General features: G+C 46.3%; 1 protein-coding gene across 2 annotated transcripts in view; it reads left to right on the top strand.

Moving 5' to 3' along the window:
• PLD5 (phospholipase D family member 5) overlaps nucleotides 1-20444 on the top strand; it is a 303291-nt gene that overhangs the window by 67842 nt on the left and 215005 nt on the right. Inside the window, exon 1 of one of the 2 annotated variants that reach the window (XM_021064453.1) lies at nucleotides 511-1368. The exons of the other annotated variant lie outside the window; for it this stretch is intronic. Coding sequence (XP_020920112.1) covers nucleotides 901-1368 — 468 coding nt within the window. The 5' untranslated portion in view covers nucleotides 511-900. Of the gene's footprint in view, nucleotides 1-510; nucleotides 1369-20444 lie in introns of those variants that run through there. 2 annotated transcript variants of the gene reach the window in all.

Below are 20444 nucleotides of genomic sequence, written 5' to 3'. Positions count from 1 at the left end.
CTGTTGGGTGGTCATTCCATATACCCAGTGTGCATATGCTTCCTGATGCTCTCAGGTGGGATGAAGCCTAAGGACTCTTCTAAGAAGTCAAATCCCTTGACCATCAGCATGAATGTTATTCCTTGGGTTGAATTTGCTCTGGAACAAGGGCTTAACTCTCCCAGAAGTTCTTCCTGGCCTTTCTAGACCTGACTGTCTTAGAGGACATGAACCTAGAGCACATCAGCCTCCCAGCAAAAAGTACTTTACCAATTCGTGGAGCTCAGCCAACATTTCCGGCAGTTACGGAAAGTTAATTTAATTCAGCCAATAAATATCCTTCAGGGGAGCGGACACCATGCTAGGGATAAAGAAGTGAACAGAACGGGGGTTCCGCTTGTGGCACAGCAGAACGAATCCAGCTAGTATCCATGAGGATGCAGGTTCGATCCCTGGCCTCGCTCAGTGGGTTGAGGATCCCACATTGCTGTGGCTGTGATGTAGGCCGGGAGCTGTGGCTCTGATTCGACCCCTAGCCTGCAGACTTCCATATGCTGTGGGTGTGGCTCTAAAAAGCATAAACAAAACCAAAATATTGTCAAAATGTGGGAAAATCAAGAGCTTGATAAATAGTTCAGTGTGATCGAGCAACCCAAGATTTAAAGTGTCTTAGCAGATAGATGCCCGGCCCTTGAAGAACTTCATGTTTATTCTGCAAGATCTGGCTGTGCTCCTTAGATTCCTGTGACGAGCAGAGAACTTGTCTGCCTGCCTGTTTGGGCTTGACGGTGAGACACCAAGCTATTCAGAGCAGCCTTCGGTCCTGCGCTTGTTCCTCAGAACCCTTTGCAGACTCCCAGCAGCTATGAAAATGCTGTAACCCCGGACAACCTGGTCCAACCTGCTCCCCATCCAGGCAGGATGCTCTTTCCTGATGGGCGTAGCGGCCGTTTCTGGTCCGTGTGGAGGTGTGTGCAAGTCGGCACAGTGCCTGCGTCCCCTGGGTCGGCTTGCGCTCCTGCTATAATTTCATTTCATTCCACCAGCGACCAAACCCAACTCGGTTTAAAAGGAAAAGAGAAATGGAACTGCGTGTTGCCGCCCTCGGCATCTGCTAACATGCTAACTGCGGGGCCCGTGTGTTTAAGAGCACATTCTAGGGGAAATTCTGACATTGCAAGCCGCCGCCCTTTCTCCCTGCGCTGGGTTTGGCTGATTTCCAGAGCATCGAGGCCAGCAATTGAGGGACTGAAATCTCATCGGTGGCAATACATTCGCACCCCGAGAGCTCTTCGCAGCCTCCAGAGGCTCCAGGGACCGTGGACGCAGCACGCCAGCCCCAGCTCCTGGCTGCCGAACTCCGGAGGGAGGGAAGATTGGATCGCCATGGTAAGAAACTCCAGAGTTTTCGGCAGACCCTAGTTTGCTACCTGGGAAGGAATATGTGGCAGGTGCTGGTGAAAGTGACTGTGGGTAGCATGAGATGGATCCGTCCCCGGCGCCCTGGGGCACGGTCAGGTTTTCACGAGGAGGGCATGAACACCCTTGCCACCAGCATACTGGTTTTTGAAAAGTAATGTTGTTCATGCCTTGTGATTAATCAGGACCGTTTGCTGGACTCTGCCCGGGATGGGCAGTCCCCGCGGTGACCTCCGATCTGTGCAGTGTCTGAGGTGTACTCTGTGCTCTGAATGTAATTGTCATTTCCAGGAGACTCCTTCAAAGCAATAATTGCCTGTTTTCTCAATATTTTCATATAGGAAAGCAACCCATTCGTAGGAAAGCAGCTTTCTTTTCTGACCACTCCGTTGTCACTGTCTTGTGCACGTCTCTGTTAATTGGAGGCATTTGCAACATTAAGTATTATGAGCGCAAAGGTCTAAGAGGGTTTTTTTTTTTTTTTTTTTCCTTTTAAAACTACCATATAAAGGCAGTGACGGTAGGCGCCTGCCCGCGTTGAAAAGAAAGGGTTCTGTGACTTTGGAGGAAGTTTGTTCGATTCACTCGCAAAGCACACGTTGCCGGGGTTAGGGACCCGTTAATGGGAGTGAGGTCTTTGGATGCAGCCTTAGAAGTCGCCGTGGAAATGCCTGTGTGTTTAGTGCAGGGCTCTGCTCTCTACGCCTTCTCCACATGCTGCTCCTGTGTCACCCATGATATAAGGGGGAAGCACTGGCGTAACATAGAAGCCACAAACTTTTCTTTTAAGGAAGTAAGGGATGAAGGACATTGGTCCTAAGAAGATTACGTAACATTTGGGAGAAAATAAAACCTATGACTGTATAGAGAGACGGCCCGAAATACACTTATTTGACTGCACAGCTGATGTGTGGGAAATGATTGTTCCGTTTATAATCCAGATGAATGAAGAAAGTGCTGATGAAAGGAATGCGGGAATTTTTAGAAGTGAGGCTGCTTTTCCACCAGTTCAGACGAAGGGAAACTGGAAGCCGGATGGTGGGAACCCTTTATTTCTCTTCCTGCCCTCCTTCTCCCTCCCAGATCCGAGGTCCCCTCCTCATAAGCACATGGACTGTAGAAATAAAGCTGCAGAGATGAGGGTCAGATTTTTTTCCCCCTTCTTAATTGGTGTGCGGTACCACTGATCATCGCGTCCAGTTTAGAAGCTTTTCTATCCAGTGAAGAAGACTTCACGTTCGAGATGCGTGTGTTTCTCCTAGACCAGCAGGATGGCTCAAAGTCAGCGTATCCAGCCTGGGGATGGAATGGGGCCCCTGAGCACGTGGGACTGTTTTGCCTGCGTTCTTAGGGGCATAATCGTTCTTTTCTTCTCCTTAATTCGCCTGAGAACATTCCTTGAAGGATTACGCAGAAGGGCTGCAAGGCAGATAGAGTCCCCTGCCAACAGACCTTAAGTGTGGGCTAAACATAAGCATCTTGATGATCGGGTACAGTCTTCAGGGAGGAAACAAGGAACCAGCCGGGTGCTGTGATCCCTTAAATGCTGTAACACAGCCTGACGGGAGTGTGCGACCCTCCGAAGGAGCCAGCTGCCCTTTGGCACAGGGGTCAGCCCGGGGGAAACCAAGAGGGACTGCAAACTCTTGGCAAGTTTGTATCCAGGCCACCTTCTGGTTATTCTGATTCAGTATTATTTAGAGAGTTGGGCACATTACCCAAAGGTGCATTAAAATACATGCTTTGGCCTCACTGAACTCTTTTTAACTGCAAACACGCACATCTTAACGTTGTTGTAGGAAAGACATCCTGATGGGCCATCTTTTGCAAAGGGAACTGTATTTCACCTTTCCTTGTAGTGAGAGCTCTGTGCAGGGAACCAGTGGATTTAAAAAAAAAAAAAAATAAAACAACAACAAAAAAAAAACCCCATCTTTGATTGTAAGGGGAGGAAATCTATAAATTAGTTTTTGTGAAGACCCTTCCATGATGAAAAGGAAACCACTCCTGTTTCTCATCAGGCACATGTGATCTGTTCTCTTACTTATTTCAGAGAAAACACACTCCCTCTGTGTGAAAAAAAAAAAACAAAAAAAACCCAAAAAATACCCTCTCCTGACCTCATTAGAATCCGGAGCATGTCAAGGCTTGCTGCGTGTTAGACCAAATACATCAGTCTGGCTTGGGCTTTGGCCCCGGATTGCTTTTTTTTGGTTTTCCTTATAACTTTAAAGGAAACGCAGATACTTAGATCCATTTTACATAACTGCAAGCCAGCTTAAGGTATTTGAAAGCAAAAGAAATGCGTGGAGGTTTTCATGTAATGATTTATAAATACAAAACGCGAGGACATATGTGCTGTGTTCCACAAGTTTTAAGCGCTTTAATAATCCGCATCCTTCCTTTTCAGCGGGTGGTGGTATTATTATCCCCGTTGCACTGAGGTTAAGGTACAGAGAAGGGCATACAGCTCGTCAGGGGTAGTGCCAGGGTGGGCACAAATTCAGGGCCTTTACTTCTTAAACCACCTCATGGTATGGCCTTTGACAGTAGAGAAAAAGGGGAACCAGACCACACTCTCAGGGACCCAGTCTCTAAACCCACAAAGAACCTTGAACTTTCTTTTTCCACCTGCCAGCCAGTCTCCTCCCAGGACAGGAGCGGTCTCCCTTCTTCCCGTCCCTTCTTTGGTTTCCTGTACTTTTCATGCCCACATAATTCATACTTTCTGTTCCCCCTCTGGCCAGTTCCCCTTAAACAGCTCCCTCTAAACTGAGAGAATAGTCTCATGTTATGGAAAGAGCGTTCGAATGGATTCTGACCTAGAATTAAATGTCTGTGTCAGCCACACATTAGTGTATGATTTTGGACCTAAAAAACCCCAAAACAACGAATGTATTTATCTACAAAGTGCAAATAAGGATCCTTACCTCCATTGGGTCATTGTGACAATTATATTGACATGTTTATGTAAAGGAAGACATTTGATGAGGCTGGAGACCGTGCAGAGAGACAAAATAGAAGGAAGCTTTTGAAATTATCGAGGTATTTAAAATACAACGGTGGGGAGACGATCAAAGTAGGAGGTGACGTGAAGGGGAACGTCACATGCCCTGGCCATTGATTATGAAATAGCACTGAAATACGAAAAAGCAAAGCCAAGTCCCTCACACCTGAAGCAAGTAGCTCCAAAAAAGTGAATCGGAGTCCACACTGGCTGCAGTTCCTGCCTTAGCGGGCATGGTGCCTCGTGCGTAGTAGGTTCTGTGTGTTGTTGAATGAAGAAAGGCCTGTGTCAAGGAAGAAAAAGTCTGAGGGTCAAATATCTAACAGATGACTTTCATAGCCTGTTACCCACCGTCCAAGAAGGTGCTTTGAAGTGAGTGACAATGCAGTGTGTTCTGGAAAGAACATAGAGGCTGCAGGTGCAGTGGTATTTTAATTCTGTCCCTAAGGAGAAGGTGGCTTCTGAGGATCACAAGAGGTGACCTGTACCTACAGCCATATGTTCACAAATTCTAAAAAAAGAATGAAGAGGACAGATTGGATATTAGGTAGATATCACTAATGGCTGCAGGGCTCTTTGCTTGGTCATTGGTAACTGGTGGGAAGATGTGGCGGATGAGTGGATATGCAACCCCTTAAAAAAACCAAGCACCTGTAATAAAGGTCTGAATAATTTCATTGACTAGGATGAGTAAGTCACCTCAGATAACATACATTGTCAGGAAAAGGGGTCACAAACTGGAGGTCCCGTTGTGGCGCAGCAGAAACAAATCTGACTAGGAACCATGAGGTTGTGGGTTCGATTCTGGGGCTCACTCAGTGGCTTAAGGATCTGGCGTTGCCATGAGCCGTGGTGTAGGTGGCAGACACGGCTTGGATTTGGCATTGCTGTCACTGTGGTGTAGGCCGGCGGCTACCGCTCCGAATGGACCCCTAGCCTGGGAACCTCCATATGCCTCGGGTGAGGCCCTAAAAAGCAAAAAAAAAAAAAGCGATAGTGTGCTGTCAGGTTTTGGGGAATTGACTACGTCAGTTGGCTTTGACTTTCTCCTTGAAGATGGTGTCAAGAGCATTAAAAATTATAAATGGTACATATCAACAGTATAATGAAGATGAATAGTCTGTCATTTGTTTGTGGTCTCTTGTGAACTATACTGGCTAAGCTAAAGGAATCCCAAAGTTGAAAATAAACCAATATGAGCTCAGTTCCAATTTTCATCCTATTGATCAGCCTCGTGGGTAGAGATAACTCATGATGGACGCTGGTCAGGTCCCAGATGGAGCCCCAGAAGACACAAGAGCAAGTTTGTGTGGGATGATGGATAAAATACCATTGGAATTGTTGCTGATTAAGCTTAATGTTGATTGTAAAATCAATGTGATAGATGGAGGACCTAGAATAAAGAAACTAATTAACTGGATAACCTAGAAATTAAATAGGTTCAAGATGGATGAAGTCTCTAGGGAGATGCTCAGAGGGTTGTAGGAAAAATGGTATAGGGTGTAGGGTTTTAGCCTTACCTGCAACTTTTTTATTTTATTTTATTTTATTTTTTTTGCTTTTTAGGGCCGCATCCGTGACTTATGGAAGTTCCCAGGCTAGGGGTCAACATCAGAGCTACAGCTGTCGGCCTGCACCACATCGGAGCTGCGTCTGCGACCTACACCACAGCTCACAGCAACACTAGATCCTTAACCCACTGAGGAGGGGTACCTTACTGCTGAGGCACAACGGGAACTCCAAGTGACCTAATTTTTAGCGTGTTAAGTAATGGACAGAGCAGTGGGAGGAAGCAGAGAGGGGAGAGATGGGAGAGAGACTTTTTTTAGAAAGAATACAATGCTCTACGCCTTGGCTGTGGACTGAGATGACAGCTGAAAGTAAAGCATATGGACAAGTCCAGCAAGGCAGTATCTCCATTCTCTTGAAGCTAACCTCTCTGATCCTGAAGAATGAGAACGGGGCTGGCCTTCCCATGCACCGTGTGCCCTTCCTGCGGTCCAGCCGGCCCTCATAATTGGTCAGATATGTAGATTTTGACAAATGTCGAAGGCTGCGCTTGATCAGGTTTATTATACAGTCAGCCTCAGGGAAATAACCTCCCTGCTTCATCATTCAGCATCAAGCATGGATGATCCATGAATAGCACGCCAGTGGCCCAAGCCTGCCCGACCCAAGACACTAAGGCGTCTTGTCTACCCACCCACTCAGGACAACAGAATTGGTTGGGCTCAATTCTTGGGACCAGCGACCTACTTGCAAGCTTCAAGATGCCTGGTACCACCAAGCCTCATGTCCGTTTTCTAGGATGACTCAAAAAAAAAAAATCACACTAGGGCCTAAAGATGGATGAATAAAAATGTTCCTTAGAAAAGATCAAAATCCTTTTTTAAAAGCTCCCTTCCAGTAATTGGGGCTTGTCTAGTTATTCTCAAATTGGACTGTGTCCTGAATGGCTTCTGCTTTTGCTAGGCAATGTCTGACAGCGGGCCTCTGTTCTAAGTGTTCAGCATGTCGGGTTATTCTCGTTGGTGTTTAAAAGACGGAAATATATACAGAAACATCCACTCCTGGATCCAGCAACCACTAGGTGTGCAGGACCTGAGTTGACGTCACTTGAGCTGGACCTCGGCCAGCGGAGCACTTTCAGCTGCTGATGGCTTGTATTGTCCCTGAGTCTTTCTTTCAGTACTTGTGGAGCAAAAGGATTTTCTACTGCCTTTTTTTTTTTCTTTAAAGGGCCACACCTGTGGCATATGGAGGTTCCCAGGCTAGGAGTTGAATCGGAGCTGTGGCTGCTGGCGTACACCCCAGCCACAGCAACGCAGGATCCAAGCCGAGTGTGCAACCTACACCACAGCTCACAGCAATACGGGATCCTTAACCCACGGAGTGAGGCCAGGGATCAAACCTGCAACCTCATGGATACTAGTCAGATTCATTAACCACTGAGCCACAACAGGAACTCCCAATTTTGCCATGTTTTCAAACATTCCATTAGCGCTTACTACAGGCATGACCTTATTCTCGGAAATTGGAGTTGGAGAAAACTTCTGAATTTCGTGAGCTGGCAATCTTCGGGAAGACAAGGCCCAGGTATACATTGAAACCTGCAACCCATGTGCATGCCTCACAGGCAGTCGGATGGTCCGATGGACCGGTCAGCATCGAGAAGAGCGAGGCATCGTCCCTCCGCTGTGATCGCAGAAGCCTGCCTTCTTTCCCCCTTGTTCCTCTGACTTTCGTCTGCCCTTCACCAGACAGATACGGACCACCAGCTGCTCACCAGACTCCGGGCGCTCCTTTTCTTCTGGGAACACAACAAATCTGCATTTCGTTGCTTTCTCTGTGGTTAGGGGTGGCCACGTGAGTGAGATCGTGCCAATTCCGTGGAAGCAGAAGCGACAGGGGCCACTTCCAAGCCTGTTCATGAAAACTGCCCATGCACGTGCCTCCATGAGCTTCTGCATGCTACCAGCCCAGCGCTAGGGTTCCTAAGAAGCCACGCGTGGAAGACGGCAGAGATGCGGTCAACCTATGTCTCGGAATGACCCTGTTAAGCAAAGGCCCCTTCCCCTTTCCCACATGTAACTGACTTGGACTCTGCCTGAGCAGTAATTACCCTTTGCTTGTGTTTGCGTCATTCTGCATTGAGGTCTGTTTTTTAGAACAGTGAGCTCGCCTCCTTCAATACGTTTCTGCTAGGCTTGACTTTATACCAGGCAGTGGGGACATGATGGTGACCAAGACAGATAAAATCCCTGCCCCTGCTTAGGTTTTGATGAGGTAGATAAACAATAAATATGTAAACACATGAACCAGAACTTTGCATAGGGAAATGAGAGCTCTGACGGACGTGAAATGAGCAGGTCCGACACGGGGGAGGGGCCGCTGACTATGACCTGGGTGTTGAATGAAGTGTGGCTCTTAGCTTTAAATAGGGTTTAGAGTTCCCATCTTGGCACATCCTAAACGAGTCCAACCAGGAACCATGAAGTCGCAGGTTCGATCCCTGGCCTCGATCAGTGGGTTAAGGATCCAGCATTGCCGTGAGCTGTGGTGTAGGTCACAGATGCAATTCGGATCTGGCGTTGCTGTGGCTGTGGCATAGGCTGGCAGCTCCAGCTCCAGCTGGACCCCTAGCCTGGGAACCTCCATATGCTGCAGGTCCGGCCCTAAAAAGACATAAATAAATAAATAAATAAATAAATAAATAAATTTTTAAAAAGGGCTTAGTGTTTAATTTCTGAAAGCTGGAAAATGACTCTCAGTTAAAGGAGGGTATAGGAAAATCCTAGAAATCAGGACAGCACCACAGACTCCCCTTCTAAACCTAGTCCCTCTGCTTCCATGAGTGGTAAGGAATTCCCAAAGGAATTCCAAAAAAAAATTATGAAAATCATACTGCTCTGATTGGTTAAAGGCTATCAGAGTATCTGGCAGGGCATGTCCTTGAGTTTCCTTAAAGATCTCAGAAACGGAGAGGGGTTTGTACCTGGTGGCCCCTGCTGACTTCACATTGATTTTGTGTCTTTTGATGCCTCGGAAGATCGAAAGAAAAATATCATTGGCTTATCCAAGGGACTTGGATAATGTTGGCAGACACTATTTTTCAGTTTAAATTGGCCCTTGCGAGGTGGGAAGTTGGGGCGGAGAAAGGCGGTTCTTTGTCTTCATCCCAGTATCACTCGCGACATGGTAACATCAGCACTTCGGCTTTTTGGTAGAATTATAAATTTATCTCTGTTGTAGATTAGAGTCCTAGTCATGGGTATTTTTTTTGTATCCATGACACACAAACATACTCAGGCTGCCTTAAAGAAAAATTTAAGGACACCCTAAAACCCCCATAGGAAGTACACCCCATGCTTCCTGTGATGCTGGACAGGTCAGGTGGCTCCTGCCCTTTCACTCTGGCCTCATCTCTGCTTCACAATGTCTCCATTCTCCTGCTTATCTCTGAAGACTCCTGCTTAAGAGCTCATTCATTAGTATATTGATACCTAAGACTATCTCTCACTACCTACGTTCCCAAGTTTCAGCCTCAGCTTAATGACTGAGGTTCCAATTTCAGATTTCCAGGGGTGATCATAAAGCACACTCAAGCCTTCTTTCAGTTGTGGACCCTGGTTCAAGGCAGCCATGGCCAGAGGGCAGATTGGATGGCCTGACGTGCCCTTAACGTAGGCCATATAAAGAGTGTCAGAGAAGAGAGAGCATCAGTGCAGATACGAAGATAATATCCAGCCACCTTCCTTGCTGAGACCAGCATTTACACACACCCTTCTTCCTACCCACTCCATTCCGAAGGCATTCTCCTAGTCTAAGACTGCTAATGCCTAAAGGACAGTAAATACTACCACACCCTCTCTGCCTGGAGATGATGCCTGTGGATCACACATACCTCATATACCAGAGGAGTGTTTGGGGGGTAGGAGGGCTTTAAAAAAGTTTCATAGGAGTTTCCATTGTGGCTCAGCAGGTTATGAACCTGACTAGTATCCGTGAGGACGTGGGTTCGATCCCTGGCCTCGCTCAGTGGGTTAAGGATCCAGCATTGCTGTGGCTGTGGCATAGGCCTGCAGCTGCAGCTCTGATTCTACCCCTAACCTGGGAATTTCCATATGCTGCAGGTGTGGCCCTAAAAGGCAAAAAAGAAAAGGAAAAAAAAAAGTTCCATAGACTCCATAATCAAGAGTACCTAAGAGTACTGTAAAACTCTTGTAACGTTCCTCACTATTTTGTAATCAGTGGACTCATTGATAACTTAAACTCCCCTAAAATGTTAAAAAATGTAAAACAAACAAAAACAGGAAGAGAAGAAACAAGTGCGATTTGAAAATCTTTTTATTTTTCCTTTATTTTTTTCCTTGTTTTTATTGAAGGATGGTTGATGGATAATGTTATAGAAGTTAGAGGTGTACAGTATTGCGAGTCACAATATTTGAAGGTTCTACTTCATTTATAATTATTATAAAATACTGGCTATATTCCCCATTTTCTACAATGTATCCTTATAGCTTACTTTATACCTAATAGTTTGTACCTCTTAATCCCCTACCACTATATCACCCCTCCCCCTTTGCCCTCCCCCACTGGTAACCACTGATTGTTGTATTTTAGTTTTCACACAGAGAAAACATACCTCAACATAATAAAGTCCAAGAGTGGAGTTCCTGTCGTAGCTCAGTGGAAACCAGTTTGACTAGCATCCATGAGGATGCAGGTTCAATCCCTGGCCTTGCTCAGTGGGTTAAGGATCTGGCATTGCCATGAGCTGTAGTTTGCACACATGGCTCAGATCCTGTGCTGTGGCTGTGGTATAGGCTGGAAGCTATAACTCCTATTCAACCCCTAGACTGGGAACCTCCATATGCCATGGGTACAGCCCTAAAAAAGCAAATAATAATAATAATAATGACCAGAAGCTAACATCATACTTGGTGATGAAAAGCTGAAAGCATTTCCTCTAAGATCAGGAGCAAGACAAGGATGCCCATTCTTGCCGCTTTTATTAAACATAGTTTTGGAAATCCTAGCCGTAGTGATCAGAGAGGAAAAAGAAATAAAAGGAATCCAGACTGAAAAGGGAGAAGTAAAACTGTCCTTGTTTGCAGATGACATAATACTGCATATAGAAAATCCCAGTGATGCCATAAGAAAACTATTAGAGCTCATCAGTGAATCTGGCAAAGTTGCAGGATAAAAAATTACTATATAGAAAACCGTTACATTTCTGTACACTAACAGTGAACTATCAGAAATATTCCCATTCACCATCACATCAAAAAGTCTTTTCTGGAGTTCCTGTCGTGGCGCAGTGGTTAACGAATCCGACTAGGAACCATGAGGTTGCGGGTTCGGTCCCTGCCCTTGCTCAGTGGGTTAACAATCCGGCGTTGCCGTGAGCTGTGGTGTAGGTTACAGACGCGGCTCGGATCCTGCGTTGCTGTGGCTCTGGCGTAGGCCAGTGGCTACAGCTTCGATTCGACCCCTAGCCTGGGAACCTCCATATGCCATGGGAGCGGCCCAAGAAATAGCAACAACAACAACAACAAAAAAAAAAAGACCAAAAAAAAAAAAAAAAAAGTCTTTTCTTTTTCTTTTCTTTTCTTTTCTTTTTTTTTTTTTTTTTGTCTTTTTAGGGCGGAAGCCATGGCATATGGAGGTTCCCAGGCTAGGGGTCCATTTGGAGCTGTAGGCGCTGGCCTACACCACAGCCACAGCAATGCCAGATGTGAGTCTTGTCTTCAATAGCTCACGGCAATTCTGGGTCCTTAACCCACTGAGCGAGGCCAGGGATCGAACCTTTGTCCTCATGGATGCTAGTCAGATTTGTTTCTGCTGAGCCACGACGGGAACTCCTCACATTATAATTTTTAAAAGATGGCTCTTGTCCTTGGCTCCTAGCATAGAGCTTCTCAAACTCTTGGGATTTCCTGAGTGATAAAAATGTCTTTTGTTATTTATAAGGAACTCTTTTCCACCATATCTGAGTTTATGCTAATGAGATGACTCAAGGCAAGGCTCCCAGGAAGCTTCAGGATAGGACCTAATTACCAGTTCGATGAGAGGGTTAGAACTCAGGCTAGAGATTGCGTTCAATCACCAGTGGCCAGTGCCTTCATCAGTCGTGCCTGTGTTACGAAGCTTGAATGAAAATGTCTGAAACAACGAGACTAAGGGATCTTATGGTTGGTGAGAGCATCTATTTGCTGGGAGGGTGGCAGGCCACCAGAGAGCATGGAAGCTCTGTATTACCCCTTTTAACCTGAACCTGAGTGTCTTTTCCGCTTGGCTGGTCCTGAGTTATATCCTTCGTAATAGAGCTGTCATCCTAAGTGTAGGCTTTCCTGAGTTTTATGAGTAGTTCTAGAGAATTATTTAAGGGAGATGGAAGAAGGGGGTTTGTAGGCACCTGTTATTAGTAGTAGGACAGGCAGAAGGGCAGGTGGCCTAGGGACCCCCTATGCTTTTTTTTTTTTTTTTGGTCTTTTTAGGGCTGCACTTGTGACATAATGGGGATTTCCAAACTAGGGGTCTAGTTGGAGATGTAGGTACTGGTCTACACCACAGATCCGAGTCGTGTCTTCGACCTACACCACAGCTCATGGCAACGCCAGATCTTTAACCCACTGAGCAAGGCCAGGGAAAAACCCCTCATGCTCATGGATGCTAGTCAGGTTTGTTAACCCCTGAGCCAGGATGGGAACTCCAGGACCCCCTGTGATTGGCATCTGAAGTGGCCTCCCACTGAAGTGGCATCCAAAGCAGTCTTTGGAGTTAGTGCCAACCCCACAGTCCCACAAGCCTGCCCCCACTTCAGATGCCAAATCACAAGGGGTCCTGGAGTTCCTGTCATGACTCAGCAGTTCTGCACTAACTCCAGTTACTTAGTGTCAGAACCGAAGGGAACTGTGGGACACCCAGCTGGTGTCAGAATGAGCTGTTTGAATTGTTGGGAAAGGGCACACCATCTTGTTTGAGGCAAGCCTAGAATTGATCTCCAGACTTAGAGTATATGTCTTATATCCTGCTGGTCTCCTGGAAGGTTCTGTGGAGGGGAATGTGTGGAACATCCGAATATAACAGTACATCCACCCCAGTTAATTTAGATTTATCCACGTGTGTAATGTGCTGTCACTGATCTTCTCGCCCCCGCTCATGGTGCTCCCTGCAAACAGAGAATTTGGAAATGAAAGTCTAGTACCTGCACTTCTAAAGGATACTTAGATCCCAGAAGTTTCAATGACTAAGGTCACGATGGGGTGCAATTTTCAGGACTCCTGGTTTAGTCTCCTGATACCCTATTCTCTCTTTTAAAAAAAATTTTTATTATAGTTGAATTACAGTGTTCTTTCAATTTCTGCTGTTCAGCACAGGGACCCAGTTGTACATGTATATACGTTCTTTTTCTCACGTGATCCTCCATCATGTTCCATCACAAGTGACCAGAGCGAGTCCCCTGTGCTCTACAGCAGGATCTGTCCCGCTCTCTTTGGCTTTGTCCGAGATCAGGTGTTTTCTGGGAATTTAGATTTGTAACTCAGTGAGTTTTTGTTAAGTTTCAGAAAATGTCTTAAAATCAATCATTTAGCCCACGTTTTAGGAAATTCCTTAAAATCAGTATTGAATGTAACAGAAATCATGTGGTTGGTAGAACGCGGTGCCCCCCACGCTAATGATCCGAACTGTGAGAAATACGCTCTTCAAAAGTTGAACAGCGTGGCAGTGACAAGATGCATTGCCCATGAGGACTGAGAAGAAATGGTACCCATGTCTGTACCTAAATTTTCTAGCGCCCAAGCTGGCAGTGTCCTACAACCTTGGGTCAATAAACATTAAATGTCTTTGTAATTAGCTCGCCTTTATAGGCTGATTGTCTTCAGCCTTCTTTTTCTTCTCTTTGTTTTCTTTCAGATAAAAGCTTTTTCTGTCTTTGCCTTTGAGGTGTTGTCTTTAATAATTAACATAGTTTCATTGCAAAGATATTTTCATAATAAAAAAAGATGACTCCTTAAGCAGAAAGATCAGAAGAGCAATTACATATGAAAACAGTTGCTCTTGGAGATCTCGATAGGCAATGACCTTACCAGGTAAACATTCATGAGGACAGTGTGGGCTCTGGAGGCAGGAAGATGGAAATTGCAATTGGTCATTGAGCAGGGCAAAAAGCATGACATGATTGTCAGTGTTTCAGAGCAGAAACTGCTATTCAGATGATTAGAGGATGGAAAAGAAGCCTGAAAAAGGACATTTTTGAAGTAAATGGAGTTATTTTACTTAGAGAATGGAAGAGCGTGGGACAATTTAATGTGTTTGAGTGCATGAAGGACTCGGAGCAGAAGCTATAATTTTTCATCTCTACTGTGAACAGAAAGATTAGACGGGGTTTAAAACTGCATCGGGACTTGGGTGAGACACAAATACTTTTCTGACAAGCAAAGCCCTTGGATACTCTAATGGGTTTGGGAAGTCGTCAGTGACATTTGTTAAGGTTCACCCTGCACAGATCATTGCACTTATGAATGGAGGGGTTTTGTTTGTTCAGTTTTGTGTTTTCTTCTCTGTTTTTTGTTTATTTATTTTTTTTCTTTTTAGGGCCGCAGCATATGGAGGTTCCCAGGCTAGGGGTCCGATTGCAGCTACGACTGCTGGTCTACACCACAGCCACAGCAAGGCCAGATCCGAGCCATGTCTTCGACCTACACCACAGCTCATGGCAACGCTGTATCCTTGACCCACTGAGCAAGGCCAGGGATCGAACCTGCATCTTCATGGGTACTAGTCAGGTTTGTTTCCGCCAAGCCACAGCGGGAACTCTGATCGTCAGTAAATTTGATAGAAAAACTTTTCTGTTATGCAGCTGTTTCCAGAGTTCAAGCCAAGTCTCAATAGAATATATGTAACAGAAACCTGTCCAATAGGTGTGTGCTTTAGAACTTCACCACATGCTGGCAACTCCCACCTCCCTCTCCCCATCACCATTCCCAGCAGCTCTCTTACTTCCAGACTCCTGTATCCTAGGCCTGCTTGGCTTTTGTGCTTGAAGGTTTCATTAGCATTTCAAACCTGCCACGCCTGACATCCTTCCCCAGCTCTGCTCCTCCCACAGCTGAGGTCTCATTGCAGGAAACAGCAACTCTCTCTCTTCTCTCTTCAGTGACTCAATCTAGATAGAACTGTGGCACCCCCCCCCCACCTCCAAGGTCATCCGCAGCTTCTGCCAGCTCAACATTGCAGGACATCCAGAATCTGCCCACCACCCGCTCTTTCCACTGCTCCCCTCCGCCCCCCACCCCGGTCCCAGTCACCATCGCCTTTGGCCCACACGACTGCTCTGGTCTCCCAACGGGTCTCCTCGTTTCCAGGCTGCTGCCTGCAGCTTCTCGGCCCAGCAGTCAGAATAACCATTCTGAAATGTGTGTCTAGCATGTCACTCCAGACTCACTGCTGACCTTCCGTCTCACTCAGAGTAAAAGCCAAATATGTGACCCGGGGCTATAAGACTCTGCCTGCCCTGGCTCGGCTCCTTGTTCTGGGACCTGGTTTCCTATCCCTCCCTCCCTCGCTTGCTGTGCGCCAGCCACGGAGACCACCTTGCAGCTCTTCAGTTGTGATAATCACACACCTGTCTCAGGACCTTTGCATGTACTCTTCCTACAGACGGAACAGTTGTTCCTCTGATATCCACGTGGTCTTCTCTCTCTCTCTCTCTCTCTTTTTTTTTTACGGCCTCCTCTGTGGCACATGGACATTCCTGGGCCAGGGGGCGAATTGGAGCTGCAGCTGCAGGCCTACACCACAGCCACAGCAACGCCAGGTCAGATTGGTATCTTTGACCTGCATTGCAACTTGCAGCAACACTAGATCTTTAACCCACTGAGCGAGGTCAGGGATCAAACCTGCATCCCGAACCTGAATCCTCACAGAAGCAATGTTGGGTCCTTAACCCACTGAGCCACAACGGGAACTCCTACATGATCTTCTCCTGAGGTTATTGCTAAAATATCACGTAGAGCAAACCCTTCTCTTCCCATATCACGACATTATGACTCTATCCACTTACCCTGCTTTATTTTATTCCTTATTTTTCATTTTTAAAAAGTTGTATTAAAGTATAGTTAATTTACAAGGCTGTGATATTTTTGACTGTACAACGAATTGACCCAGCCATATACACATAGCCTGCTTTATTTTAAAAAATAATTATCTTGAGTTCCCATCGTGGCGCAGCGGAAACGAATCCGACTAGGAACCATAAGGTTAAGGGTTCGATCCCTGGCCTGGCTCAGTGGCTTAAGGATCTGTCACCGCCATGAGCTGTGATATAGGTCTCAGATGCGTCTCAGATCTAGCATTGCTGTGGCTGTGGTGTAGGCCAGCGGCTGTAGCTCCAATTAGACCCCTAGCCTGGGAAACTCCATATGCTGAGGGTGTGGCCCTAAAAAGAAAAAAAAAAAAATTCTCTGACATAATACTTATTTACTAGACATGGATTTTTTTTTTGGCCTGCCTGCCTTCTTCCTGTCTGTCTGTCTGTCTGTCTTGTCTTTCTTTCTTTCTTTTCTTTCTTTCTTTTCTCCCTTCCTCCCCTCCTCCCTTCTTTCTTTCCTCTCCTCTCCTTTTCCTTTAATTCTTTTCTTTTTCTTTCTTGTTAGGACCGCACCCATGGCATGTGGAGGTTCCCAGGCTAGGGGTTTAATCAGAGCTTCAGCTGCCGGCCTACACCACAGACACAGCAACGCCAGATCCGAGCCACATCTCCAACCTACACCACAGCTCATGGCAACCTAGGACCCTTAACCCACTGAGCGAGGCCAGGGATTGAACCCGTGTCTTCACGGATACTAGTCGGATTCATTTCTGCTGCGCCACAACGGGAACTCCCTGGTAAAATTCTTTCTATTAAACATAAGCTTCCTCAGAGCACAGATGTTAGTTAGTTTACTCACTGCCCGGATCTGTGCCTTGCAAGTGATGGGTGTCTGATAGATATTCGTGGAATAAATAAATAAGTGGAAGAAAAAATGTAGAACAATAGTCTCAGCTTATTCGTTGGAAAAATGCAGGGTGCAGACAGTACTTTTAGACCACACTCTTTGTGTAAGAAGAGAGGACAATACAATTTTCTTTTTTTTTCTCTCTCTCTGTCCCCCTGTGCTAGGATTAGAGGTGAAATCCCGGAGGCACGCAAAAGTCCGGTTAGAAGGGTTGCTTCAGAACCAGAGGGGAGTTCCTGCTGTGACACAACAGGATCCGCAGGGGTCTCTGGAGCGCTGGGACTCAGGTTCCATCCCCCACCGGGCACCGTGGGTTGAGGCCACCGCTGTGTGGCGGCAGCTGCGGCGTAGCTTGCAGCTGCAGCTGGAATCTGATCTCTGGCGCGGGGCAGCCAGAAAAGAAAAAAGAAAAGACGAGGGAGAGACACGTACTTTTCAATATATATTGTATGTTTTATGCAATGTGCACATCATATCTTTCCCCCAAAGCAAACTAACTAAAAAAGTGAAAGAGAAAATTTTACTTAAAATGTAAAGCCTAAGCCCACTTTGGAGGAGGAATTAGAATTCTTGCGGAACTAGGCTATGATGCTCCATTTCTGCAGAACAAGGGCTCTCATTCCCATTTTGCTTTTTTTCCCCTCTGCTGGGTTGTGTGTGTGTGTGTGTGTGTGTGTGTGTGTGTGTGTGTGTGTGTGTGTGTGTGTGTGTGTGTGTTTTGATAGCTCTTCTTTATTAGAAGAAAAAAGACTGACATTTTTGGGTCATTTTTCCCCTTGCCATCTGCCACAGAAACTTTGACATGGGGATAAGATAGGCATGGTGTCAAACTGGCAGCGTTTAGAGTGTGATTTTTTTTTTTTTTTTAAATCTGAAAAATTCCAAGGCTGCATCTGTCTTATTTTAAGTGGCCACATTTTCCTGTTGAAGTCTGCCTTTTGTCTCTTTGGCTTTTCCCCCCTGCTGTGGCTCTTCCCCTCTGGTTTTCCATCTGGGTTTCCTGCACCACAAGTCTAATTGGGAAAAAATGGACACGGATGCCAAGAGGGTGGCCTTCATCAGCCCATCCACGGGACCCCACCCGAAACGCGAGATACGCACTAGACTCTGCCAGGGTGCGTTTTCCTGGGCTCCTCTTGAAAAAAGAGGAGAATTTCCTGTGTGATTGTACTGAAATCTGCCTGCCTTATGGGCTAAAGGTCTCAGAGGCCTGCCTGTGGTCTTGAGCTTTGCCTTTGGATAGTGGATTCCTATTTTGTGTGTGTGTGTGAGTCCGTACCTGTGGCCTATGGAGGTTCCCAGGCTAGGGGTTCAATTGGAGCTGCAGCTGCAGGCCTGTGCCATAGCAACACAGGATCCAAGCCACATCTGTGACCTACACTGCAGTTCACGGCAATGCCAGATCCTTAGCCCACTGAGCGAGGCCAGGGATCAAACCCACGTCCTCATGGATACTAATCTGTCCTTTACTGCTGAATCACAAAGGGAACTCCTGGACAGTAGAGTCTTAAAGATACACCTCTGCCTGCGAGCACTGATCAGAGGCACTGGGTTCACAGAAATGTGGGGGAGGCCCCCCCTGGGTGACCATGTGGTCCCTTTGACTTCACTAGGAATCCTTTCAATGAGCAGCTTCCCACTGGACTTTCTCATAAGCTTCTTTTCTCCTCTGATTTCCAATAGGCATCAATAGTTTCCTTCTAATATTTATTCTCGGTAATGTTTGTATTTCCCATGGACTGTTACTCCACTTCCTTCCTTCTGGCTTTCCCAAAAGTCACAGGTCTTCGGACTTGTAGATATGGTGGATGAACTGAGAAAAGGTGAAATAAAAATATGAGGATGTAAGGTAACCATCATTGTTTTTCATATTTCCTTACCCTCCTTAAGGGGCGCCTGATAATGTTTATCAGCTGTGAGGCTGTGTAATTACAGTATGTTGGTTTTATCACTTTCTCCTTTCCGTGAACCCTGGCTTTCCAGTCCTGCTTAGTCCCTCCTTGTTGCTGGGGACTTTTGCATAGCAGGTGGTTTCTCAGATTTGCTTGTAGGCTTCCTATGACCATCAGCAGGTGCAGTTATGCTATTCCTGGTCTGACTTCCACTGGCATGGAGTGACCAAGGAAGACCTCATACATGCGGCTTTCTCGCACTATTGGAACCAAAGTTGCACAGCTGAAAGGGTAATGGTTATCTCCTTAAATAAGCAGACGCTTGACTATTCTGGTATATGTGACTTGCATTTCTTTTCTTTTTCTCTCTCTCTCTCTCTCTTTTTTTTTTTTTTTTTTTTTTTGGTCTTTTGTCTTTATAGGGCTGCACCCGCAGCATATGGAAGTTCCCAAGCTAGGGGCCTAATTGGAGCTATATCTGCTGGCCTACGACACAGCACATCAAGGGGGGATCTGAGCTTCGTCTGCGACCTACACCACAGTTCTTGGCAATGCCGGGCCCTTAACCCACTGAGCAAGGCCAGGGATCGAGCCCACATCCTCATGGTTCCTAGTCGGATGTGTTAACCACTGATCCATGACGGGAACTCCGAGACTTGTATTTTTAGTACCCTTGGCAAAGTTAAATCCATCTGTTAGGCAGGTGACAGCCAGTGTTGATCAGTGTGTTGTGCTCTTCTTCTTGTGTGTGCTTCCTCCTAAAGAAGCTAACACAAAAGAAGATGTGTAAATAAGCCACGGGTGAGAAGTAAAGCAGGACCACGGCGCACCATGCGTGAGGCCACACGCACCGGGCTTTGTTGTTTGAGACCCAAGTGAGCGTGAAATAGAAGAATGGGGGGAGGGGGTGACGTGGATGAAAGATTTAATTACCATGTGGAATTATGGGCTTGGCTCTTATCCTAATTCCCTAGAGATCATCCCAGGGGATCTCTTTTCTCCTTGAAAAGTGACCATGGCAGAGCTCCTGTTGTGACTCAGCAATAACAAACCCAACTGGTATCCATGAGGATACAGGTTCAATCCCTGACCCCGCTCAGTGGGTTAAGGATCCGCCAGACATGGCTCGGATCTGGTTTTGCTGTGGCTGTGGTATAGGCCGGCAGCTGCAGCTCCGATTTGTCCCCTAGCCTGGGAACTTCCATATGCTGCAGGTGCAACCCTTAAAAAAAAAAAAGAAATAATAAATAAATAAGTAAGTGATCCTGACTACACAAACCTTTAACAAATGGCTGTGCTCTTCATCCTCTGGGGGATGACTCAGACCTATTTTATGCAGCAACTTTTAAATCAAAACTGCATTTCAGTGAGTTCCCATTGTGGCTCATGGTAATGAATCTGACTAGCATCCGTGAGGATGCAGGTTCGATCCCTGGCCTCGCTCAGTGGGTTGCGGATCCAGTGTTGCTGTGAGCTGTGGTGTAGGCCAGCAGCTGTAGCTACAGTTTGACCCCATAGCCTCCATATGCCTCAGGTGTGGCCCTAAAAAGACAAAAAAAAAACAAAAACAAAAAACTGCATTTTATGGAGACATGTGGAATTACGTAGGGCTTGGACTTGAGGCTTGTGGTCCGCTTGAAGGGA

Source organism: Sus scrofa, chromosome 10 (genome assembly GCF_000003025.6).
Source record: "Sus scrofa isolate TJ Tabasco breed Duroc chromosome 10, Sscrofa11.1, whole genome shotgun sequence".
NCBI lineage: Eukaryota > Metazoa > Chordata > Mammalia > Artiodactyla > Suidae > Sus > Sus scrofa.
The sequence above is the reverse complement of the archived record's forward strand: the minus strand, read 5'-3'. Positions and strand labels throughout refer to the sequence as shown.